Genomic DNA, 24,241 nt, shown 5'->3' with positions numbered 1-24,241 from the left:
TCCTCTGCCTTTTCTAAATCTAGCTTGAACATCTGGAAGTTCATGGTTCACATACCGCTGAAGCCTGGCTTGAATAATTTTGAGCATCACATTGCTAGCATGTGAGATGGGTGCAACTGTGCGGTAGTTTGGGCATTCTTTGGCATTGCCTTTCTTTGGGATTGGAATGAAAACTGACCTTTTCCAGTCCTGTGGCCACTGCTGAGTTGTCCAAACTTGCTGGCATATTGAGTGCAGCGCTTTCAAAGCATCATCTTTTAGGATTTGAAAGAGCTCAACTGGAATTCCATCACCTCCACTAGCTTTGTTCGTAGTGATGCTTCCTAAGGCCCACTTGACTTCACACTCCAGGATGTCTGGCTCTAGGTGAGTGATCACACCATCATGGTTATCTGAGTCATGAAGATCTTTTTTGTATAGTTCTTCTGTGTATTCTTGCCACCTCTTCTTAATATCTTCTGCTTCTGTTAGGTCCTTAACCATTTCTGTCCTTTATTGTGCCCATCTTTGCATGAAATATTCCTTCAGTATCTCTAATTTTCTTGAAGAGATCTCTAGTCTTTCCCATTCGATTGTTTCTCTGTATTTGTTTGCATTGATGACTGAGGAAGGCTTTCTTATCTCTCCTTGCTGTTCTTTGGAACTCTGCATTCAAATGGGTATATCTTTCCTTTTCTCCTTTGCCTTTTGCTTCTCTTCTTTTCACAGCTATTTGTAAGGCCTCCTCAGACAACCATTTTGCCTTTTTGCATTTCTTTTCTTGGGGATGATCTTGATCACTGCCTCCTGTCCAGTGTCAGAAGGTGCTAACTGCTTGGAAAACAAAAGTCATGCCGGAAGGGGATTAGCAAGTGCAGGTGCTGTGGGCCCGCAGGATAGACGGGAGGGGGAGGCGGCAGAAGGCTGGAAGAAGGTTGGGGCAGCCACGCAGTGTCGAGTCAGAAGGTCCACGCAGGGCACAGGCTCCGGGGAACAGTAGGGGCACTTTGGGCCTTGCAGACACTTTGATTACTGACTAGAGGATTTTTGCAGAAACTAGTTCCTGTGGCCTTAGTTTCTGATAAGTGAATATTGAAACTTTTGCAGCTCATAAAGGTCGGGTATCAACAGACATATGAATACGTCTCTGGTCAATAATATGTTCAGGTCCTGGCCTTCTCCACTGAGCTAACAGAAGTAGATGCTGGGGTCTGAGCACAGGAGTGACCGCTGTGTGGACAGTTGCCTGGCTGGGAACGGTCTGCTGCCTCTGGCCAGACGAACCGCTGAGGCCAGCGGAGGCCTGCCTTTTTGGGTGATAGTTTGCTTCTTGCCGGAGGATGTCTGTCCTGAAGGGCTGACTGTTTGCAGAGACAGCTCTCAGCAGTAGGGGTGGAGCGGGGATACGTGCTGGTCAGAGCCTGGCCCTGCCGGGGACCCACGCGGCCCAAATAAGTCCTCATCCCAGAGAAGGGTGTGTCTGCTGGAGAGGGAACGGCTGGGGCTGCCAGAGCTGGGAACAAAAGAGAATAAGCAATCAGAAGGCAGCAGCTTGCCATGCTGAGCAGAGCGAAGCTGTTTTCCTGGAGAGGAAAAACATGGGAGCAGCCAGCCCGCTGCCCTGTGGGCCCCTGCCTGCCCCCACCCTTGCCCAGGGTCCTGGCCGGGGTGGAGCTGCCCGCCGGAGGGCTGCTTCTGGGGCTGTGGGCTGCTAAGCTCGCCCTGTGCGTGCACAGCTGTGAGCCTGGAGCAGGCAGGACTGTTGTGGAAACTATCCACAGACTTGGAAGGCCTGAGCAAGGCAGCACAGCCCTGGTTTTGGTGAGAATCCAGATGGTGCTTGTCTTTGCCCAGAACCTCCCCGCTCTGTCTCCCTGCTGCCTGCTCTCCCTTTCTGCAGGGATCAGACGCTCAGCCAAGAAGCCCTGGCCGCCTTCCAGCAGCCAAGGGCCCCGGGCCTGACTCCTAGCCCTCACCCAGCCCAGCTGCTCCTGTGGGCTGCCTCAGCCCGTGACTGGCCGAGGTGCTGAGCAGGTGTCTGCGGCTGAGCTGGGGAGGAAGCCAGGTGTGCCGGACCGGGCTGTGATCAGGCGGGAGCTGGCCCAGGGCTTAGCCCTCGCCCTTTGGGCCAGCCCACACCTGCTACATCTGAAGAGATGGCGCCTTTGTGAACCTCCCTGGCCCCACACCTTCGTTCTGGGTCCTCCCTCCCCAGGGCTATAGGCAGCCTCAGAGGGGCCCAAGACTTGCCTGCCTTCTGGAGCCCCAGCCTTCAGTCAGCCCTGGGGCAGCTGGTTGTCCTTGCTGGGGCCCAGTCGAGACTGCCGAGACCCGGTGCAAGGGCTGGGCAGGAAGGGTAGCCTGCTGCAGACCCCTGACTTAGGAAGCTGCGTGTGCCCACGTTCACAGACGGTGGGCGGTTTAGGTGCAGGGCAGGGCGGCTAGCAGGCCCAGTGTCATAATAACCAAAGGGCACCGTGTGGACCTCCTGGGGAATCCTATTCCAACAAAACAACTGCGTGCAGACATTGTTGAGACGATCAGAGAAACCTGAGCACAGGTGTGGGGTCGTGTAAGGAATGCTTGTTAGTTGTGTTGGGCAAGAAAATAATGTGATTACTTTACAAGGGGAAAAAAGTCCTTATCCTTTTCTGTTAGAAGATCTTTGTGGGTAAAATGATCTGAGGTTTAGATTTGCTTTTAAATTCTCTGGAAGGAAAAAGGTTGGAGGGGTTGGGGAGGATGTGATGAGTGCAGTCATCATTCACATTCAGACATGGGCTTGGGGGCAGTTCTCAGCCTCTTTTCTTTCAAGAGCATTGAAAGCCCTGTGTTGTTGTTGTTCGGGTTCTAAGTCACGTCTGACTCTTAGCGACCCCGTGGACTGCAGCACGCCAGGCCTCCCTGATCATCACCAACTCCCAGAGCTCACTCAAACTCATGTCCATCAAGTCGGTGATGCCATCCAGCCACCTCATCCTGCGTCGTCTTCTCTTGCTTTTGATCTTTCCCAGCAGCAGGGTGTTTTCCAGTCAGCCAGCTCTTTGCATCAGGAGGCCAGAGTACTGATGCTTCAGCACTAGTCCTTCCGATGAATATTGAGTTGATTTCCTATAGGGTTGACAACCCCCATAGTAACCAGTGGGCTTGAGCAGCAGCAGCTCAGAGTGGGAAGGTCTTGTCCGGCGGCAGCGGAGACCCTCTTTCTGGTCTTGTTTCTTCTAAACCGAGTGTCTGCTCAGTCCCGGGCTGTGGATTAAAGCGCTTGCGCGTCCTCCTTCACTTGTCTGAAGCAGCAGCCCCCAACCTTTTTGGCACCAGGAACCAGATTTGTGGAAGAAAGTTTTTCCATGGACTGGTTGAATTGGAGGGGCGGGGATTGGGGATGACTTGAACGCATTACATTTATTATGCACTTTATTTCTATTATTATTACATCAGCACCACCTCGGATCATCAGACATTAGATCCCAGAGGTTGGGGTCCCCTGGTCTCAAGGATGCTTGCCCTGGGCCAGTACCTATGAGCACGTGAGCCTCCTCCCCCAGAAAGAATGGGGGAGCTTGTCTCCACTCCACAGCTGGGGACAGGCTCCAAGAGGCCACATGACTCCCAAGGGAGAGGAGCCAACGGTCTGGCTCCAGAGCCCATATTCCTGCCAGCCGGAGTATCCCCGCCACGCATTCCCAAAGCGCCCCAAGAACTCGTGAGTGACGCCCCCTTTCTCCTCCCCAGCTGTCCTCGCTCTGCCAGCTCCTGAGCCTCATGAGGCCATCATCCCTGAGGCGGTACCTGGGCCCTGAGACCGTGCTGCCTGGCCAGGAGCAACAGCCAAAAGCCAGTGCCCAGCTCGACCACAAGGTGAGCACCCAGCCCCTGCCCGCCTCCACCAGGGCGCCACCCCAGGGATGGCAGGGCTGTCCACACGTCACAGCCTCGGGAGCTTAAGGCTGCCATTCCCAAAACCCCTGCCGCACAGGACCACGCCCGACCAGCTGCTCCCACCCACCTCCACAGAGCATGTCCCTGGCACCCCTCACAGAGGTGGCGCGCTGTGGGCACAGGCACGCAGGCTTGTGGGGTTTGCTGCGTCCTTTGCAGCCTGGCGTGGCTTTGTTGGAGAGGACACAGGAACTGAATTGCTGGTGAGGGGAGTGGGGTGGGAAGGAGTGCCGTAGACAAGCAACACAGGGAACATTCTCACCCACGAAGCCGCCTGTTTCTGGCGATCAGAGCCGAGTCTAGCTCCCTGTTCCTATGCCTGTGGTCCTCACTAAGGCCGAGTCCTAAGCTTTCCCAGTTCTTCCGAAGTGGCTTCCCAGACCTCACTCAGCTTGCCTGAAAATTATACTTGGAGTAAGTCAGGAGCAACAAGGAGCCCCAGAGCCTGCAGGTCGTGGGGCTTGGAACGGTCAGGCCTGTGGCCTCTGGGGTGAATGTCAAGCCGGGGTGACTGTGTAGGGCCTTCAGGCTGGGATTCCCGAGCTGGGCTCCCTCAATGAGCACCCCCATCCCTCCATCCCTGGGGAATGGGGGATGAAGGATGCAGATAGGCATCTTCCTAATTTCGGAAGGTGGTTAATTCCTAAAGCTCTCCTGGAGGTTGGATGTTAACGATCAGGAGGCCAGCCTTTGGGCATCATTCTCAAAATCAGATAAGGAATTAATTACTTAATGAACACAAAGGAACTATTAAGAAGATGTGATCACCCCCAGGTGTACGTTCCTCTCCTGGAACATGGAGAGAAGGTTCTCAGCTGAGCCTGACGTGAGCACACTTATGAGGCTGCTGCCTCCCAGGAGAGCCTGTCTTCTTTCTTGTCCCTTTCCCCTGAATCTGGAGCCTGTTATGGAGACTGAGTCTGGTTGTTCAGGGATGAGGGGTGCGGGGCTCGAGAACATAGGTGGGGTCAGCCCATGGGGACGGTACGTCTGAGCAGAACACAAGTGGGCAGGCCCCAGGCCTGGGCTAGAGACGGGAAAAGTGACAGGAAGAAGGGAAGGTTGGGAAAGGAGAGTGGAGGCTTGTGTCTGGTCTGGCCAAGGCACGTTGGGGCCACCCCTGGGCCTCATCTGCCTCGCAGAGGTGGTGTCATTGCCTGGCCAGAGGGTGCCATTTGGCTCATTGCATTCCAGAGCCCGTTTGGTAGGAGATGTCCCTTCAAAAGCCTGGGAACAGAGGGGAGTAGCAGGCTCAGGGTATCCTTTTATTCTTGAGGATTGTTTTCATGCATGTAATCCTGGTGGCTCAGACGGTAAATAATCTGCCTGCAATGCAAGAGACCTGGGTTCGACCCCTGGGTCAGGAAGATCCTCTGGAGAAGGGAACAGCTACCCACTCCAGTATTCTTGCCTGGAGAATCCCATGGACAGTAGAGCCTGGTGGGCTACAGTCCATGGGGTCGCAGAATGTTCGACACTACTGAGCATCTAACACACTCACGCATGTGAAGGATGCTGTGAAGTGTCCCCTTGGTCGGCTGCCATATTGAAAGGGGCAGGCATGTCTCGGCCAGGCGCCCCACACATGTAGGGTATGCTGCTCTAGGGAGGCCAAGGCAGCTCTTGCATGCCTGTGTTGCAGCGCGAGCCCATGGGATTGATCCTGGCCCAAGAGGTGGGGAGCCTACACCAGAGGAGGGGCAGGGCTGGTGGGGGGACACGGGGGTCTGCACAGCAATGTGAAGCATCCTGTTTCCCTGGGCCGGGGACTGTTCTGACTGGGAGGGGCTAGGTGGGGCAGGTAAGTAGACTCCCGCCACCCAGCCCCACTCCCCACTCAGCTGACTGACTCCTCATTAGGCCCCAGCGTGTTTCATCTTCAAAGGTGATCAGGCTGCTCACCAGCCAAAAGAAGCAGTGGCGTCATCCGCCCTGTTTTACAGGGAGTGGTGGTCGGGGCTCGCTGAGCTTTTATCCGCAGAGCTCAAAGTGTCTGCCTTCTTTCTCCCTGGGGTGCAGAGGGGAAACTAAGGCCAGAGTGAGGCTGGCCCAAGGCAACCCAGCCTGGAGAAAAGGGGGACAGGCCCTTCCCAGCGCTGGGCCCCATCCCCTGGGCTCCCACTCCCTTCTGTCTAGGAGATTTCCTGCCCAAGGCTGCCGGGTCACAGCCCTTCTCCAGCTGCGGATAAACACTTGTGCCAGCCTCCATCCCACCTCCCCCATCCTGTCTCTGCCTGGGGCCTTGGCCCAGCTCCTGCTTCCCCTGGGAAGCTGCTTCCCGAGAGGCTGGGTGCTCAGATGCCCATGGCATGACTCTCTCTCCTCTCGGGTTCCCTGGCTTTGCAGTTGTCCTTTGACTTGTCTGTCTCCCCGGCTAGACTGTGGGCACAGCTGCTGTCCCAGCATCGCCTGCTGGGTTTGGCACTAGATGATGGAATGAGTGAAGAAGTGAATGAATGCAGTTGCAAGTCTCCCTGTCTAAACTCTCTTCTTCCACCCGCTCTGGGCCTCCCACCCCTCCACTGGAGAGCGCCCTGCCTCTGCATGCCCTCTGCCCTTAGACCAGCCTTTACCGGCAGGCCTCCTTGTCTTCTAATGTCCTCGTTTCATTAAGGCTACAAGGGTTGATGGCCTGGGCTTCTTCTGTGGGAGGCCCTTGACTTCAGAAGTGTCACCAGCTTATGAGAAAACCAATCACAGCCAATGTTTGTAATTATCAGCTAGTAAGATTCCTGCCTAGGGCTTCCCAGGTGGTTCAGTTGGGTAAAGAACCCACCTACCAATGCAGGAGACACAGGAGACATGAGTTTGATCCCTAGGCCGGGTAGCCCATAGAATAAAAAATGGCAACCCACTCCAGTATTTTTGCCTGGAGAATCCCATGGACAGAGGAGCCAGGCGGGCTACTGTCCATAGAGTCACAAAGAACTGGACACGACTGAGCGACTTAGCATGATCAGCAGTGTTGTGATCATTTCAGATGCACAGCGGAGTGGCTCACGCATACACACACATCTTTCCGTTCTCCCCCAAACTCCCCTCGCATCCAGGCCGCCACATAACACTGAGCAGAGTGCCCTGTGCTGCACAGTAGGTCCTTGTTGGTTATCCGTTTTAAATATAGCAGTGTGTACGTGTCCATCCCTAAGTATCCCTTCCCCCGTCCTTCCCCACCGGCAACCATAAGGTCGCCAAGTCTGTGAGTCTGATTCTGTTTTGTAAGTTCATTTGTATCATCTCTCTGTAGATTCCACATATACGTGATGTCATACGATATTTAAAGTGCTTTTGGATAAAGAAGCTGCTCAGCCCCCTGGGTGCTTTTGGGGGGGGGCGGGGCGGGGCTGGGCTTGCCTGGTTTGAGAAGGCAGGGTCTCCCAGAGAAGGATCACTGCGGTCAAAGTGATGATCTGGGGACCTGCATGGGCCGGGGCCCTGCGGGTCTGCAGGTGGGAGCGGGTGTCTCAGTGCACGTGTGTGCTCTGGGAGTTGGCCTCCAGGTGCTTCCCTCTGGTCCATGGGCACCAGGTCAGCAAGCAGCCTCCATGTGTGTGAGGCTGTCCTTTCGGCTCCTGTGCAGACAGACTTCATGTAACTGGACTCAGAGCAACCAGCTCAGCCATACAGCTTGGAACCAAGGGTTTCCTGGGGGCTTTCTGTTTTCTTGTAGCTGACATGTGTAAACCGTATTTGGCCAGACTGACTTACTCACTTTTATCCAGATGACTGATGCTTTGGTCATGTTAAACTCCGCTACGTGTGATGTTCCTATTGATGGCATTCCCCTGCCCTTTCTGGCTTCTCCCCAGGGCTATCTTCTTCACCGATGCTACCATGAAGGAATCTGGGGTTCTGTTTTCCCCCTAGGGATTTGGAAAGTCTATAGAACCAAGAGGGCTTCCCAGGTGGCACTAGTGGTAAAGAAGCCGCCTGCCAGTGCAGGAGGTGTAAGAGACGCAGGTTCGATCCCCAAGCAGAGAAGATCCCCTGGAGGAGGGCGTGGCAGCCCACTCCAGGATTCTTGCCTGAGAATCCCATGGGCAGAGGAGCCTGGCGGGCTGCAGTCCACAGGGGTGTACAGTTGGACACAAGTGAGGTGACTTAGCACACACCACATGTAGAACCAGGATCTTTATGGTAGGGTGGAGGTTTACCCCTCGGTTTGGTTGAACTTGGAGACTTCGAGAAGTTAACTATCTCTCGTTGTGTAGAAAGAAGACCAAAGGCCATGGAGCCAGGTGTCCCAAGGCTGGGGCTGTGTGGAGCCAGTCCCGTCTCCTCTGCCTCCAGGCTGCATCCTCCTCATGGTCTGACAGTGTCCTCACAGGACAGACAGCCTAGGACCCACTGGAGGTTCTGCCTCTGTGGTGGTCCCTGTCCTCCAGGGCCCAGCTGCAAGAAGCCACCCCACTCAAACTGAGCCTGGCAGTTGCAGGAGCCCCCATCAGCGTCCTCACCAGGCACGGGGCCTTTGGCCAGTATCTGTGCTCACGAGGCTTTGGGACGGCTTGTTTATAGGAGAAGTGCATTCATGGAGAGGTGAAGGGGCGGGGTGTGCTCTGAGGTCGGGTAAAGCTCTGGGGTGAACCCCACCCGACTGCATGGATTCCTTTGAACTCACTGCTGGGATTTCTGCACCTCTTCGTATCTCTGCACATCTTCTGCAAAGGGCACGGGCCTGCCACACATGCGTGTGCACATATGTCTTGTGTATGCGTGCGCGGGTGTGTGTGTGTGTCCTGTGCATCTCCTGTGTGTATATCTTCATGGTGTGCCCAGGTGTTCATGGAGTTGACAGACAAGTTATACCGCTTTTGCTCCTGCGTCGGCTTGTCCCTGTGTCGGGTGACCCTGCCAAGAGCGGCCTTAAGTGACTGGGGTGTGGTTGGGGAGTTTGGAGAGAGGAAGGGAGGGTGCCGCTGCCCTCGGGCTCTCCAAGCCGCCTCTGCACCCTACATTCTCGCGCAGGCAGGCAGCACCAGCAAGGGGACATGGAGTCTCTCAGGCTTGGCTGGGGCACAGGCATCTAGCCCCGTGTCACCTAGAAGGGCAGGTGGAGGGGGAAGCCCTCCCTCTCCCTCCCCTCTCTGCCTCCCCCTGCACTTTCTGCCCCTTGCCCTGCACCACAGGGAGAGCTGTGCCCACAGGGCTGGGGACCTTGGTCAGGCCAAGAGGAGGAGGGTTGGGAAGAACTGGCTGGTTTTGAAGAATGGGTTGTGGCTATTCTGGACTCCTGAATCCCTTCCCTGGCTAGTCTGTTGTGGGTTCCTCCTCACTTCCTCCAAAACGAGGAACATCTGACATCTTTTGAAATAAACTTCGAAGAGGTGGCCTCTGGGCAGCTGACCCTAAGGGGAGGCCTGTGCCCCAGCCACACGTCACAGCCACCTGAGTGGCTACAGGCCTCTTCAGAGCGGGTACCTCTGAGCATCTGAAGGCACAGGGGGCCAGGGCTGAGACCAACTTTGAATTCCAACTCCCAGGAATTCTGGCTTCTTTGCATGTGTGTGAGCCGGGCTTCAAGTGATGTTATTGAGCTGGGAGGAGAGGCGTGGATTCTGCAGGCAGCTGTTGCTAAGCCCAGCCAGCTGGCCTCCTCGGCAGCTTCTGGGCCTGCTGTCTGCCCTGCCCCACCCTGGGCTCATTTCTCCTGAGGACCCTTCAAGGGTCCCTCCTTAAGCTCAGTCCTCATCCCAGGCGGGTGACTCATCGGCTTCTGACCTAACAGCCCACTTCCATCTCTTCCTCCTTCAAGTCCTCCTGGACAACTCTGTGATCGTCTTCCTCCTATTCTTTCTTAGGAAAAAGTGAACCTGAGCGCCTGTCACATCACATTCAAACCCCACCATCCAAGGGCTTTGTCAGCTCACCCTGCTCCATCCATGCAGTTCTTCTCTTGTGAGTCAAACCACTCCACTTGATTCCGAGCAATGGGCGCCCTTCCCAGAAGCCTGCTGCTCTTCGGCCTTTGTCTGTGCTCCTGCTGGTCCTCCTTCCTGGTGATGCCTGGCCCGTCTCTTCTGTCCTTGGTGATCATTGCAGTCTGTTTATTCAGCCCTTGGTTTGTCCGCCCATTTCTTCACACGCCTGAACAGAGTCGCCTTTGAGGGCAGGGGCTAGGGTCTAATGCGCTCACTAAAATGCCTGCCCTGAGCAGGTACAGTCTGGTGAGGAACCCTTCCCCATCTCTGTATACCCAGCCCCACCCACCAGTCTCGAGAAGGCCAGTGGAGGGGAGCAGGGCCGGCTTGCAGGATCTTAGTTCCCTAACCAAGGAGCAAACCCAGGGCCCAGCAGTGAGAGCACACTCTTCGCGACCCCACGGACTGTAGCACGCCAGGCTTCCCTGTTCCTCACCATTTCCTGGAGTTTGCCCAAATTCATGTCTATTAAATCAGTGACAACATCCAACCATCTCATCTTCTGTTGCCCTCTTCTTCTTCTGCCTCAGTCTTTCCCAGCATCGGGGTTTTTTCCAATAAATCAGCTGTTCTCATCAGGTGGCCAAAGTATTAGAGCTTTAGCTTCAGCATCAGTCCTTCCAAAGAGTATTCAGGATTGATTTCCTTCAAGATGGACTGGTTTGATCTCCTTGCAGTCCAAGGGACTCTCAAGAGTCTTCTCCAACACCACAGTTCAAAAGCATCAATTCTTCAGTGCTCAGCCTTCTTTATTGTCCAGCTCTCATATCCATACATGACTACTGCAAAGATCATAGCCTTGACTATACAGACCTTTGTCGGCAAAGTGATGTCTCTGCTTTTTAACACACTGTCTGGGTTTGTCATAACTTTCCTGCCAAGAAGCAGTCGTCTTCTAATTTGATGGCTGCAGTCACCTTCCACAGTGATTTTAGAGCCGAAGCAGAAGAAACCTGTCACTGCTTCCACCTTTTTCCCTTCTGTTTGCCATGAAGTAATGGGGTCGAATGCCATGATCTTAGTTGTTTTAATATAGAGTTTTAAGCCGACTCCCTAGCCAGGGAGAAGAAAGAGCTTCTGTGCTAGATCCTAACAGAGTCCCACAGTTGAGTGTGGTTGGCTTGGCTTGAGTCGTGTGCTCACCTCTCAGCCAGTCACATAGCCAGGCATACAGTGATTGGCAGGCCTAGACTACTGGGCTTCACCTGGAGTCAGGGCTGAAGTCCCCACTATGGGGCACCTTGGCCTGGGTGTTGGGGACAGGAGGCTGGGACTTGACAGAAGGAGGGGATGGGATCCTGGGCACTGGGAAACCTGAGTGTCCACAGCATCCCTCTGGTCTTCAGAGCCCCATTTGGGAAATGTAAGGAGGGAAGTGCTTCCCAACAACTCAGTGAGTAAGAAAGATAAGAAAGAGAAAGCAGGAAGCCACTGCTCCAAGGGGCCTCTCCTCTCCTGGAGGAGGCCTTTACCCGCACCCCGGCTAGTTTCAGGGGCTCCCTGCAGTGCACCCATGCACTGATGTGCTCGCGCACACCCAGACATAGATTCCCAGACAGAGGCACTGAGAATCCCATCCCTCTCAGGGCAGCCGGCAGAGCAGGGCCTCGGTTCCAGATCCCCCTGGGGTCAGGGTCTCTGTCCCAGCCAAGAAGCAGAAAGGGCTGTCAGTCCCTGCCTGTCATCTCCCCTGACCCCATGGCCAGCAGGAAGCCAGAAAGGAAGAGTAGGCTGGGTGGGAGCGCGGTCACAAGGGTTTGCCTACAGCCCCTTGGTTCCTCCCACCCGTGGACATTGGACGGGGCAGATGTTCCCAGATAACCCCCTGCAGCAGATCCACAGGAACAAAAATCCCTCAGCCTTCCTGCTTTTGCCTCAGCTTATCTCTTTCACAGGGCTTCCCTGGTGGCTCAGACAGTAAGGAATCCACCTGCAACGCGGAAGACCCAGCTTCAGTCCCCAGGTCGGGAAGATCCCCTGGAGAAGGGAACAACTACCCACTCCAGTATTCTTGCCTGGAGAATCCCATGGACAGAGGAGCCTGGCGGGCTACAGTCCATAGGGTCTCAAAGAGTCGGACACGACTGAGCGTCTAACACACTCATCTCCTTCCCACCTGGCCCCACCAAGGCACCCAGTTCCTTCCGTATCTCACTGCTGAGCCCAGGGGCCAGGGCCACTCCAGGTCCAATTCCAAGTTCAGGATACAGCTGAAAAAGAATCCCTCCGTCCCTTTCCAGTGAGCTCAGGGTCTCAGGTCTGTGAACGCACTTCCTGTGGACAGCTAAAAGAGCAGGTGAGGGGCTCATCTTCTGAGGAATCTGTAGAGGGGGACCCAGGCTGGGCCCCAGGGTCCTCTCACAGCCTCAACAGAGACGTCATATCACATCTCTCCGCCCAGCTGGGGCTTTGAGAGCAGCTGTCTAGGAGGTGGCTGTTCCTGGCGGCTGAGCCAGAAGTCCTGGTCCCACTGGAGGCTGCCAGCCCATCTCCCATCACCCTGTCGGCCTCATCCTGCTCCTTGTTTAGGGCTCCGCCCACGCCCTTGCCTAAAGAGGCGCTTTCATTTACAGCATTGAGTGTCTGGCCTCGCAGGCCCCCGGGCTGAGTCTGGCAGGCCTGCGGCTGTGACGTCTATTCTCTGGCCTCTGTGGCCTGGGCTCTCAGGGACCCTGGGCTGGGAAGAGGTGCTGTGTCATCATGTCATTTCCTGGTGATGGTGCGTGCGTCCCTGTCATTTCCTTCTCTCTGGGACTTGTGACCGGTGACCTGCCCTGGTCAGTCACTTTCAAACTCGGCTTTCGTTTGGGCACCGCCCTCCACTTGCTGCTTCTGGGGCTTACTGAAGCCAAGGTCAGAGAGTGTGATGTTGGAGCAGGAGCAGCCTGAGCAAGAAGAATAAATCATGCAGTTAACTTGTGGGATGGAAGAAGATAGGAAGAAATAGCATCCTAGAGGTGTTGGAAGGTACCACCCTCCAGGACAGGTCCAGAAGCAGCTTGCCCAGGGAAGTGCATCCCCTCTTATCTGTCTGTCACCACGCTGAGGCTCTTGGCCTGGGACCCCGCACGTACCCTACCTCAGGACTGTTGTTTAGTTGCTAAGTCATGTCCGACTCTTTGCGATCTGGTGGACTATAGCCCTTCAGGCTCCTCTGTCCATGGGATTTTCCAAGCAAGAGTACTGGAGTGGGGTGCCATTTTCTCCTCTAGTTGTTGTTTAGCAGGGGATCTTCCCAACCCAGGGATCAAACCCCCTTCTCCTGTGTCTCCTGCATTGGCAGGCAGATTCTTTACCTGATGAGCCCCTGGGGTCGCTCAGTTGTGTCCAGTCTTTGCAAGCCCATGGACTGTAGCCTGCCAGGCCCCTCTGTCCATGGGATTTCCTAGGCAAGAATACTGGAGTGGGTTGCCATTTCCTCCTCCAGGGGATCTTCCTGACCCAAGGATCAAACTCACATCTCCTGCACTCCAGGTAGATTCTTTACCACTGAGCCACCAGGGAGGCCCACTTCAGGATTATTCATGACTAGTTATTTTTGTTGTTATTTGCCTCTCCTGGGGCTCTGGCCTGCAGCCCCCAGGGTTAAATCTGTTAGGAAACATTCATAGCTCGTCCAGCTTAAGGGAGCATGTACGCACATCGGTTTCACTCCTAAGCCTTACTGGAGGTAGTCATGCAGTCAGGGGACCTCTCTAAGCTCAGCTTCCACATCTACTGTGGCCTCTGTGGGAGTGTGCTGGGTCAGGGTACTGTGCAGTGGGGCTATAGGGCTCAGTTTGACAAATGGAGAAAGCAAGGAAGAGAATGCATTAGGACCCAGCTCTAGCCTTGGGCTTGAAATGGTTCAGTCTTTCCCAGACTTCACTGGTACTAGAACCAACCTTCAGCATGTGTGTGTCTCTGTCACGCGAGTGTATGTTCCTCGGTTCTTTGTCTTGTCACAACAAAGATTTGGAGCAACGGACATTAAAGCCCTCGGCGCATCACAGCTCTCGGGTCTTGGACAAACCGTGTTACAGCTCTTAGGCAAATTAGTGTTACAGCTCCATTTTATTTAGAAGATAGCAGGAGAATCCAAGACTCGAAGAGAAGAGAGTGGAGGAGTGCGTGGGGAGGGAGAAAGAGAGAGAGAGAGAGCGCGCGCGCATGCACGCGGGAGAGAGAGTCCGTGAGAAAGCGCTTTGGCTCCTCCTTTTATAAGTTTTTTCCTCCACCTGGGCCTGCCCTATGCAAATTGGGCTTAGCCAGGAGTGCTGTTTGTTCTGTTTGTTCTGCCTGAAGTCTTCACTCTGGTCCTCGGACCTTCCTTGTCTTTTTTAGCCACGGCCATTTTGGACTCCTTTTCCCTATTCTACCTACCTAACATCTCCAAGGGATCAAACCCCCCGAGGGGACCCACAGGTGGTAGCGATGGGACCTATGGCACAGGTGTTCCAAATGGGGCTGAGAGCAGAGTGGACTGTGGCCCCAGGACAGCCTCTCTCCCAGAGCCTGTGAGCATGGAGCGGCGAGCCCAGGGGAGCTGCTCTGGGGTCCTGGCACCCCAGGCAGGGGCCCGGGCAGCAGTCGGCTTTGAAGGCCAGCTTGCTGAACCATGCCTGTGCATCGTGTGCTCCTGGGCCCCGGCAGACTGGCTAGAAGGTCCTTTGAGTCAGTCTGTCCTTCCCAGCGGGTGTTCCTTGGTCAGCCTGAGTTTTCCCACCTCCCACCCCCCACAGCAGCCACCCCAGAGCCTGGCTGGATTGCTCCTGAAGGATCCCCCAACCAAGGGCAAGGTCTCCCATACCCCACCCTCACCCGGGCCCCAGGCTGGCAGCGTCTGGGGAGGGGGCTGGGTTCAAAGGGTTACCTCAGGTGATCCTAGGCTCTTGGTCAGATCCGAGGTGGGAGAAACTGCACAGTTCTCGAGGCTTCCTGGGACATCCTCTCCCTCCCCCTCTCTGCCCTTTCTTAGGGTAAATAACGCACAGCCAGCTCCCTTGGCATTAGCTAGAGGGGAATTTTCTAAAGCATGAATTTCCTGGGAAACGTCCACCCTTTCTCCCTTCGTCTTATGACGAAAGCTCTACAAACGGAGACTTGGCCAGCAGTTCCCGGGTTGGAACTAGCTGGGCCAGAAAAGGAGGCAGTGGCCTTCCCCTCCCCCAGCCCCTCACGGTGACAAGCCCTGCGGGCCTGTCTCCTATCTCTCTGCCTTGTCATCCTTCCCCAGGGGGAGGACAGGGCGGCCTCCAGGCTCTGGAGCCGGGAAGGAGGCATCCAGCACAGCTCTTCTCAGAAAAGCCCGCCCACCAGACCCAAAAGATGGAAGCCGCAGGCTCCGCTGGCCGCGGTGGAAAGGGACCATCCTTTCTTGTCAGCATTGGGTTCAGGCACGTCCCGTGTCTCAGACTCTGCCTCTCCCCAAGTTGTTGACTGAGGTTTCCAGGCCCTGTTTCCCATGGGGGCTTCTCAGCCTCCACTCACGGCCAGTCTGGAGGGACTGGGTGGCTTGAGCTGTGGAGCTGGGGAGGGGCCCATTCTACAGACAAGATGTCCAGGCTTGGAGGGACACGAACCCCTACCAGGGGCATGCCCCCCGCACTGCTGGGTGACCCTGAAGCCACGCCGACCCCTATCCCCGCATACACAAACACACCTGCCCTTGAGGACCTGGGCTTCCCAGGTGGCTCAGGGCTAAAGAACACGCCTGCTAACCCAGGAAACTCAGGTTTGATCCCTGGATCTGGGAAGACCCCCTGCAGAAGGAAGTGGCAACCCACTCCAGTGTTCTTGATTGGAGAATCCCAAGGAGAGAGGAGCTGGCAGGCTACAGTCCGCAGGGTCGCAAACAGTCAGGCACAACTGAGCGATGAAACAACAACAAACAAAGGGAGCGCGGGCTGGAGGAAGGGCCACCAAGCGCTTGCGGCCCTGGCCTGCCAAGGCTTGGCCTCTGCCCAGCTTCCCTTCCCTACGTCTCTGTGGTGCCAGCAGGACAGGATGGGGCTTGCTGAGTTCAGGAATTGGTCACAGCTCAAACGGAGCAGGAAACGCAGCCCTCACACCTGGCTGTTCACTGTCTCCTGCCCAACCCGAACCACCCCATCTCCCCGGAGGGCCTCCCGGAGCCCCCTCTGCGCTCACATTCTGACCTTCACAGAAACAGGGCCGGGGAGAGGAGCCTGGGGGAGGCTGGGGGTTCAGGAGAATCCTGGCAGGCCCCCAGTGCCCTGTTCTGTCCCTGTGTCTGAACCAGAGGACACACACTGCCTTACCTCTCCTCGTCCCCTCAAAGCAGAGACCGCGGGTCTAGGGGGTATGAGTGGAGGAATGGTCTACGCGACTCTGCTGCTAACAAAGTCCTTTTTTCTAGCCTCTCAGTCACGTCTGACTCTTTGTAACCCTATGGACTGTAGCCCACCAGGCTCTTCTGTCCATGGGATTCTCTAGGCAAGATTTCTGGAGTGGGTTGCCATGCCCTGCCCAGGGATTGAACCCAGGGATCGAATCCTGGTCTCCAACATTGCAGACAGATTCTTTACTGTCTGAGCTATCAGGGAAGCCCCCTTTTTCCTAAAGCACCACTGTCAAGACTGCTGTCTGGGTCCTGATTTCTGACCACAGGTGGTACCTTATTCCCTTCAATCAGAGCAGTCTTTCCTAAAGGGCCTCCGCTCACTTAGGCCCACCTGCAGGGGTCACCCTCACATGCTCCCAGTCATCCTTCCAGGTAGGTGTTGTCCTTTGGAAAATCGACTTATAAAAGGTGATTTAAAGGGCTTTTCTTCAGAATTACTTATTCCTTCTTGCTGTTCCCACACCTTAGTTCAGTTCAGTCGCTCAGTCTTGTCCAACTCTTTGCGACCCCATGGACTGCAGCATGCCAGGCTTCCCTGTCCATCACCAACTCCCAGAGCTTACTCAAACTCATGTCCATCCAACCATCTCATCCTCTGTTGTCCCCTTCTCCTCCCACCTTCGATCTTTCCCAGCATCGGGGTCTTTTCTAGTAAGTCAGTTCTTTGCATCAGGTGGCCAAAGTATTGGAGTTTCAGCTTCAGCATCAGTCCTTCCAGTGAACACCCAGGACTGATCTCCTTTAGGATGGACTGGTTGGATCTCCTTGCAGTCCAAGGAACTCTCAAGAGTCTTCTCCAACACCACAGTTCAAAAGCATCAATTCTTCAGCGCTCAGCTTTCTTCACAGTCCAACTCTCACATCCATACATGACTACTGGAAAAACCATAGCCTTGACTAGACGGACCTTTGTTGGCAAAGTAATGTCTCTGTTTTTTAATATGCTGTCTAGAGTGTTCATAGCTTTCCTTCCAAGGAGCAAGCGTCTTTTAATTTCATGGCTGCAGTCACCATCTGCAGTGATTTTGGAACCGAAAAAATAAGGACTCTCACTGTTTGCATTGTTGCCCCGTGTATTTGCCATGAAGTGATTGGACCAGATGCCATGATGTTAGTTTTCTGAATGTTGAGTTTTAAGCCAACTTTTTCACTCTTCTCTTTCACTTTCATCAAGAGACTCTTTAGTTCTTTGCTTTCTGCCATAAGGGTGGTGTCATCTGCATATTTGAGGTTATATTCCAGCTTGTGCTTCATTCAGCATTTCTCATGATGTACTCTGCATATAAGTTAAATAAGCAGGGTGACAATAAAGGCAAAGGAGAAAAGGAAAGATGTGAGTATCTGAATGCAGAGTTCCAAAGAATAGCGAGGAGAGATAAGAAAGCCTTCCTCAGCGATCAACGCAAAGAAATAGAGGAAAACAATTGAATGGGAAAGTCTAGAGATCTCTTCAAGAAAATTAGAGATACCGAGGGAACATTTCATGCAAAGATGGACACAATAAAGGACAGAAATGGTATGGACCTAACAGAAGCAGAAGATATTAAGAAGGGATGGCAAGAATACACAGAAGAAATATACAAAAAAGATCTTCATGACCCAGATAATCACGATGATGTGATCACTCACATCACTAGAGCCAGACATCCTGGAATGGGAAGTCAAGTGAGCCTTAGGAAACATCACTACGAATAAAGCTAGTGGAGGTGATGGAATTCCAGTTGAGCTATTTCAAATCCTAAAAGATGATGCTGTGAAAGTGCTGCACTCAATATGCCAGCAAATTTGGACAACTCAGCAGTGGCCACAGGACTGGAAAAGGTCAGCTTTCCTTCCAATCCCTCACCTCCCCCTGCCAAAAAAAAGCCCCATATTCAGGATCGTATTCCTGGGATTTTCCCTCCAGATTCAATGATGGGAATCGGCATAAGAATGAAATTGTGAAACCTGTTTTGTTTTTTTTTTTCTCAGTAATTCCCCACTGCACAGACTTCCCTCCAGGGCTGTTTTCAGATCCCAGGCCCACCCTCACCACGCCTCCCAGCCAGGAAGATAGTTCTGAGAGGAGTTGGGGGTCAGGGGCCAGGGGAAGGCGGGCCAGAGCCTCCACCTGAGCCAGTGGTCCAGCTGGCATGTCACCTGTAAACAAGTAAATGTTTACAAGCCTCAGGTTCTCTCTGCCCTCTGCCACACTCCCAAGCTTGCCCCTCCCAGCCACCCTCCCTGCAGTCATTGCCCCTGGATGTTTTCCTTGGCGTCCCCCCTTCTCAGCTTCTCCCTCCACTTGCTCAAAGCCCCTCTCCAAGACCAGCCTCGGGCTCGGTGCTTTCCAAGGTCTCCGCCCTCTGCCCCGCCCCACACCCACCCCAGACCGAACTGGACATGGTCAGTTATAATTGGCATTGTCTCCTTTAAAATTAATGTAAAATTTTTTTCATTATATTCTGATTATATGAGGAAAGCACACACAGTGTAAAGAAATAATCTTAAAAAAAAAGATGAAGGAGGAGCTGTAATTCTTCTCAGAGTGGTGGTTCCACTTGGGTGGATTCTATCCCAACAGATTCTAGTGTCTGCTTTCCCCACGTGCCCCCTAACCCCCTCTGTCCCCCACTGCGTGGTCTCCCTACTCCAGAGCAGCTCTGAGTGGCCTCCATTGCCCGCTGTCTGACCCCTCTGCCGCCAGCCAGCTGTTTCCAGGGTGCCCCTCCCTCCCTCTGCTCCAGCTCAGCTGGTTCCCCAGCAGCGATCGGTCTCCCAGAAGTGAGCCCTGCCTCAGCTTCTTGCATCAACCCCTGGGGTCTGTCTGCTGGTGTGATTCCCGCCCCCACAGGGCCATCTTCACCTCAAATCCTACTGCTCCTTTGGGGCCTGGTTGGGTTTAGTCACTTCCTCCCTGAAGCCTTCAGAGCTACTACACATCACCGCGACCTCCTTCCCCGAAAGGTGGAAGGACCCTTTCTCCTTCCCGGCCAAGGCGAAGCTGAGATTTCATTCAGTATTCATGGACCAGACAATTGCCTTCCTGAAGTACCTTTTCCCCTCTAGCGTCTGGGTGTTTGCGGCGGTGTCTTAGTCAGGGTACAGCGTCTGGTACACAGGCCTGAGCCTGCTCTCTGGGGCTGAGGTGGCGGGAAAGAGCCCTTTGCCAGGACTGCAGAGCTCAGGAGTTCCAAATGCCCTGGGCCTCCGAGGGCAAGGTCAGGCTGGGGAAGGGGAATCCTGCAGATGGAGCTGGCTAGGGGTGCTGGATCGTTCCCCAGCACCCCCGGGGGCATCACGGCCTGGAGGCACACCCAGTGGGCTCCTACTTTTCCCTTGCTGCCAGGTGTCAAGTCCCAACCCGGCCAGCCCATGGCATCGGCCACCTGCAGGCCTCAGACGTTGTGCTAAAGAGCAGGCTGGGGCCTGGGCAGCACAGGTGCTGCTGGAGGAGCGGGGCAGGTGGCCTGTGTCCTCGGATTTTGCACATGGTGTTTGAGTGGGAGAAGAATGTCTACACTCCACAGTGTCTGCTGTCCTCAAACATGGCTCCAGCTTCTGCCCCTAGGAGGCCGCCGACTCTGTGCAAAGAGGCTGTCACTATTTCTGGGGTACCTCCAGATGCTGTAAAGGGGGAGGGTGATAAGGGCAGGGGAAGTGGGGGAACAGGGGAACCTCGGCTGACTCTGAGCTCCCACCCCATTATCACCAAGCCGGAGCCCGGCTGGCCACCTCTGGAGCCTGCCTGTCCCCTCCCAGCACAGCCTCGGGGTGGCTTATCTGCCCGGGGCACCACGGTGGGGTGTTTGCTGCCACCCTTCCTATCTTAGAAGGAGCCTGAAGGGGACGAGGCAGTGGGAGCCTCTGAGTGGGGGAGGGGTGTGCCCGCTGGGTGCCAGGAGCCGGCTGTCTTCACGGCAGGAGCCTCGCCCGTCTTCGGGGCAGGTGAGCCCTGCCCTTCATTCCCTCTGTGTAGCAGGTGAATGTCCCATAAACGAATGGGCCCCAACAGCCTCCAAGGGGACCAGGGGATCAAAGCATCCTCTTATCAGATAGAACTGGCCTTGGTCCTAAGTTCAGCCCTGGTTGTCCAGGGGGCGAGAGCAAGGGCATGAGTAGGTGGGTGAGGGGCAAATGCTCAACCAGACTTCCTTCCCTCTGTGCCGCCTCGGGTCAGCACAGCGAGGGTGTCAGACTGACCCGCACATCTGTCTGTGAAGGGGTGTCCACGGGAGCCCCAGGGCTGGGGGACAGTGTGAATTTCCAGGTGGCAGAGAGTTCTTCCTTTACTGAAGCAGGAGAGGATGGTCATTCATCAGGGCCCTAGAGAGTGCTGAGTGAGTGGGGCCCAGACCCCTCTTGGAAGATGCCTCCCAGACACTGTTGGCACGGGAAACCCAGGCTGGGCTTGCAGCAGTGGAGTCAAGGAAGCCCGTCTCTCCCCAGGCCTGCTACCTGTGCCACAGCCTCCTGACCCTGGCCGGGGTGGTGGTCAGCTGCCAGGACATTACTCCAGACCAGTGGGTGAGTCTCCTGAGAGAGGCTGGGCTGGGGCTGGCGGTGGAGGAGCCCAGCCCACTGCCAGGAACTGGGAAGAGTGGGAGGCTGAGAAAAAAGCAGGCCTGGGGGAGCCGGCCTCATCCTCCTCCCAGCAGGCCCTCTGAAGGGATACTGACCCGTGCCCCCAGTCACCCATGCCTCCCCTCCCTTTCCTGCCCCACTGCTGAGCAGTCACTCAAATCCATCCTCCTCTTTCTCTAACTCCGTGCTCCCCTCCCCTACCCTGTGGCCCGCCCTCCCTGCCCTCCCTGCCCTCCTGTGGCCTCTGCAGGGAGAGCTGCAGCTGCTCTGCATGCAGTTGGACCGCCACATCAACACCCATATCCGGGAGAGCCCCCAGGCCATGCATCAGACCACACTCAAGGACCTCGCTGCCCAGACCTACATCCGCTGGCAGGAGCTGCTGGCACACTGCCAGCCCCAGGTGGTGCCCCCACCCCACTCGCCCCCAGGCTTGGAAGGGGAGGGAAGTGGTCAGTTGACTGACCAGAGCCCGCAGAGTGTCTGCCCCCTCTGCAGCTGCCAGGCTCCTGGCTGGGAGATGGGAGAGGGCAGTGGGGGTGGGGGAGATGCACCCCTGGTGGACCGTCGTCCTTCTTACCAAGGGGCAAGTGCCCAGGGCAGGTAGGGTGCAGTGAGGGGGACACAGACAAGCTGACTCCTGGGGAAAGGCAAAGAGAAACTTCACCCCAGAGAGAGGGAGGCGCCTAGACCAGAGGGCCGGTTTGTCGAGAGTGGTGCCAGGAAGGGACACCAGAGGCACCAGCTGTCCACCCTCTGCCCAGCTGTCCTGCAGGCTTGAGGTTGGCCTCCCACTCCGCTGGGAGGAACACACCCAGGCGGCTCTGCTGCTGCTGCTGCTAAGTCACTTCAGTCGTGTCCGACTCTGTGCGACCCCAGAGACGGTGGCCCACCAGGCTCCCCCGTCCCTGTGATTCTCCAGGCAAGAACACTGGAGTGGGCTGCCATTTCCTTCTCCAATGCATGAAAGGGAAAAATGAAAGTGAAGTTGCTCAGTCGGGCCCGACTCTTAGCAGCTCTGGTCCCTCCTAATTTTTGTAGCAATGATCCTGCGCTCCTGATTTTTCAGACTCTCGGAGTGATAATTGTTCAGTCACTCAGTCGTGTCAAACTCTTTGCATGTGACCCCATGGGCTGCAGCAACCCAGGCGCTCCCACCCTTCACTATCTCCGAGAGTTTGCTCAAACTCGTGTCCATTGAGTCAGTGATGCCATCCAACCATCTCATCCTGTCGTCCCCTTCTCCTCCTGCCCTCAATCTTTCCCAGCATCAGGGTCTTTTCCAATGAGTCAGCTCTTCACATCAGGTGGCCAAAGTATTGGAGCTTCAGCTTCAGCATCAGTCCTTCCAATTAATATTCAGGGTTGATTTCCTTTAGGATTGATTTGTGATAATATTCATAGCTAGTATTTATTGAACAAAGATCCTCTTCTACATGAATCCACATAACCGCCCCCCTCCATGAGGCAGGTATTGTTGCGATCCCATTTTACAGATGGTCAAGCTAGCGAAGAGTCACTGAGAGGTTAAACAGCTTGCTCCATCACGCAGGCTGTGGCTTGCAAATATCAAGACCAAGGCACCAAGCCAGCCTGACTTGCACGCCTGCAGAATTAAGCACCGTCCAGCCCCTCTGGCAGCCTGGCTTCTGGCCTCTTGTCGGTTCTGCCAATAAGCAGCCGTCCCACCCCCAGCCCCTGATAGAGATGAGCTGGGTCTCCTAAGAACTCTGTCTCCAACTCCCCTCCCACTGCCCCTGAACCCCCAGCTCTCCTTCCCCTCCGTGCCCCACCCCCCAGCGGCCCGTAACCTCTGACTTGGGGCTGACACATCAGCCACAAGCTGTGGCTTGGGTCTCAGATTGCACAAGTCTCTGAGAAAGCTGGAGAGCAAGCCTCACCCTCCACCCCTGAGGGACTAGATCACACTGGTCTCTGGTGGGAAGCGGTGTGCTTGTCAGGAGAAGAAGGAAACATGATTGGCGGCCTGGCCGAGCCAGGGCCAGGCCCCAGCTTCCCCTCATACCGCCTGGGCCTGCAAGCTGGCAGTAGAGGGAAGCAAGGCAGAGCTGTGGCCGGGCGGCCTGTTGACCTGCCACATCCTCACCTGCACAGGAGCCCCCGGAGCCCTGGGGCTTAGCGAGTGGCAGGAGGAGGCCTTGGTGGATGTTCAAGGGGCAATGGAGAGTCAGGAAACATCAGGTCCGTGGGCCCCATGGGCCCAGACCATCACACCATGTTTTTCTCTTTGCCGCAGGCCCAGTACTTCAGCCTCTGGGAAGGTGTCTAATGGAGCAGGGCAAGGGTGGCCTGGTGCTTCTGGCTCGCAAGAACTGAACACGGCCTAGGTAACGAGTCATGGAGGATGGAGGCCAGGGGAAGACCAACCAGCCGAAGCGAGCGCCTGCCTCCCCCGCTGCCCTGAGGCCCGCTGGGCAAGGGTTCTGCCTTGCACGTCTCCATCCCTTCCCCATTGTCTCTGCTCCCCAAGACCATCGTCTCCAAAACTCTGGTTTCCCTGGGCCTCCCGAGCCCCCAGCCACCATCCTCCCCACCCTCCTCCACTTCTCCCTGTGTTGTTTATGTGAGGGTTCTTTCTGCACACTAAAGTCTCAGCATCAGTGGTTTAGAAGAGTTCCTCCGATCCTTTACTGAGGGCCTGTGCCCAGCGTCCAGTTTCCTGATTTCTCTGCTTGTGCTTTGCAGAATTCTCACCCGGGGCCAGTTGTGTGACTGGGTCTCAGGCCCTGCCCTGCCCCCTGCAGCAGAGGACTGTTTATTAAACCTTCAGGGTTTATGAACAGTCTTGGCTATGGCCTGAAAGCTGTCAGAAACCCTGGGAGCAGGGGTGGGGAACATCCGTTTGGACCAGTCTGAAACCACCCCCCTGCTGCCACTGGGGAAGAGCCATGGGGTGAAATGGTAGATGAGGGCTGTAATTACCCTTAATTCGGTTTATTGTTGAGCTCTGAAATCAACTCCCAGACTTAGGTGTTGGGAGCGGGGTTGGTTAGTTCCCAATACTTTTTGTTTTCTCTTGGCCTTACCCAAGATCAGGTTTTGTGGGCCCTGATCCCTAAAGGGGCGCTAGGTGTCTTCGACCTGCTCCCTTTGAGAGCAGGTATCCTTCGGCACCCCCAGGATATCCATGGGTATCACTTTCTCTCTCTGCCCTGAGAATCCATTGCTAGTCTCTGGCCCTTCCTCAGCCTTTCTAGGTTGGAAGGGGTTTTGCAGGGGCCACAGGAGTTGAAGAGGAAGTAGCCCTGCGCACTGGGCCCGTGCCCATGATCCAGCTCAGCCCCTAGCGTCTGCCCGCGTTCACCATGGCTGTGCTTGTGACTGTCTCTGTTTATTTGTCCCTCTCCTCTGTTCTGTCATGCCAAGTTAAGACTGGTTAAGGAGGAGAGAGACTCCCCCAAAATAAAGGCCCTTCCAGGCCAAGTGCCTCAGTTTGCAGACCGGAAGGGCAGCCCATCACTCCCTGGGCTTG

At 55.4% G+C, this 24,241-nt stretch overlaps 1 protein-coding gene across 1 annotated transcript; it reads left to right on the top strand.

Moving 5' to 3' along the window:
• The first annotated feature begins 774 nt into the window (after positions 1-774).
• On the top strand, positions 775-23,382 carry FAM178B (family with sequence similarity 178 member B). The gene is made up of 5 exons (XM_027554621.1): positions 775-1,800; positions 3,715-3,840; positions 20,614-20,691; positions 20,999-21,151; positions 23,006-23,382. Exons 1-5 carry the CDS (start codon positions 1,537-1,539, stop codon positions 23,036-23,038), a joined length of 654 nt encoding a protein of 217 aa, XP_027410422.1. The 5' UTR covers positions 775-1,536; the 3' UTR covers positions 23,039-23,382.
• The last annotated feature ends 859 nt before the right edge of the window (positions 23,383-24,241 follow it).

This window comes from Bos indicus x Bos taurus, chromosome 11 (assembly GCF_003369695.1).
Source record: "Bos indicus x Bos taurus breed Angus x Brahman F1 hybrid chromosome 11, Bos_hybrid_MaternalHap_v2.0, whole genome shotgun sequence".
Classification (NCBI taxonomy): domain Eukaryota; kingdom Metazoa; phylum Chordata; class Mammalia; order Artiodactyla; family Bovidae; genus Bos; species Bos indicus x Bos taurus.
This window is presented reverse-complemented; position numbering and strand designations above follow the sequence as displayed.

Excerpts from the sequence above, each read along its gene's own strand:
- FAM178B (XM_027554621.1), top strand. The coding sequence starts at position 1,537 with ATGCTGAGCAGAGCGAAGCTGTTTTCCTGGAGAGGAAAAACATGGGAG. Across the intron at positions 20,692-20,998 it reads ACATTACTCCAGACCAGTGG|GGAGAGCTGCAGCTGCTCTG; the intron begins GTGAGTCTCCTG and ends TGGCCTCTGCAG. Across the intron at positions 21,152-23,005 it reads TGGCACACTGCCAGCCCCAG|GCCCAGTACTTCAGCCTCTG; the intron begins GTGGTGCCCCCA and ends TCTTTGCCGCAG.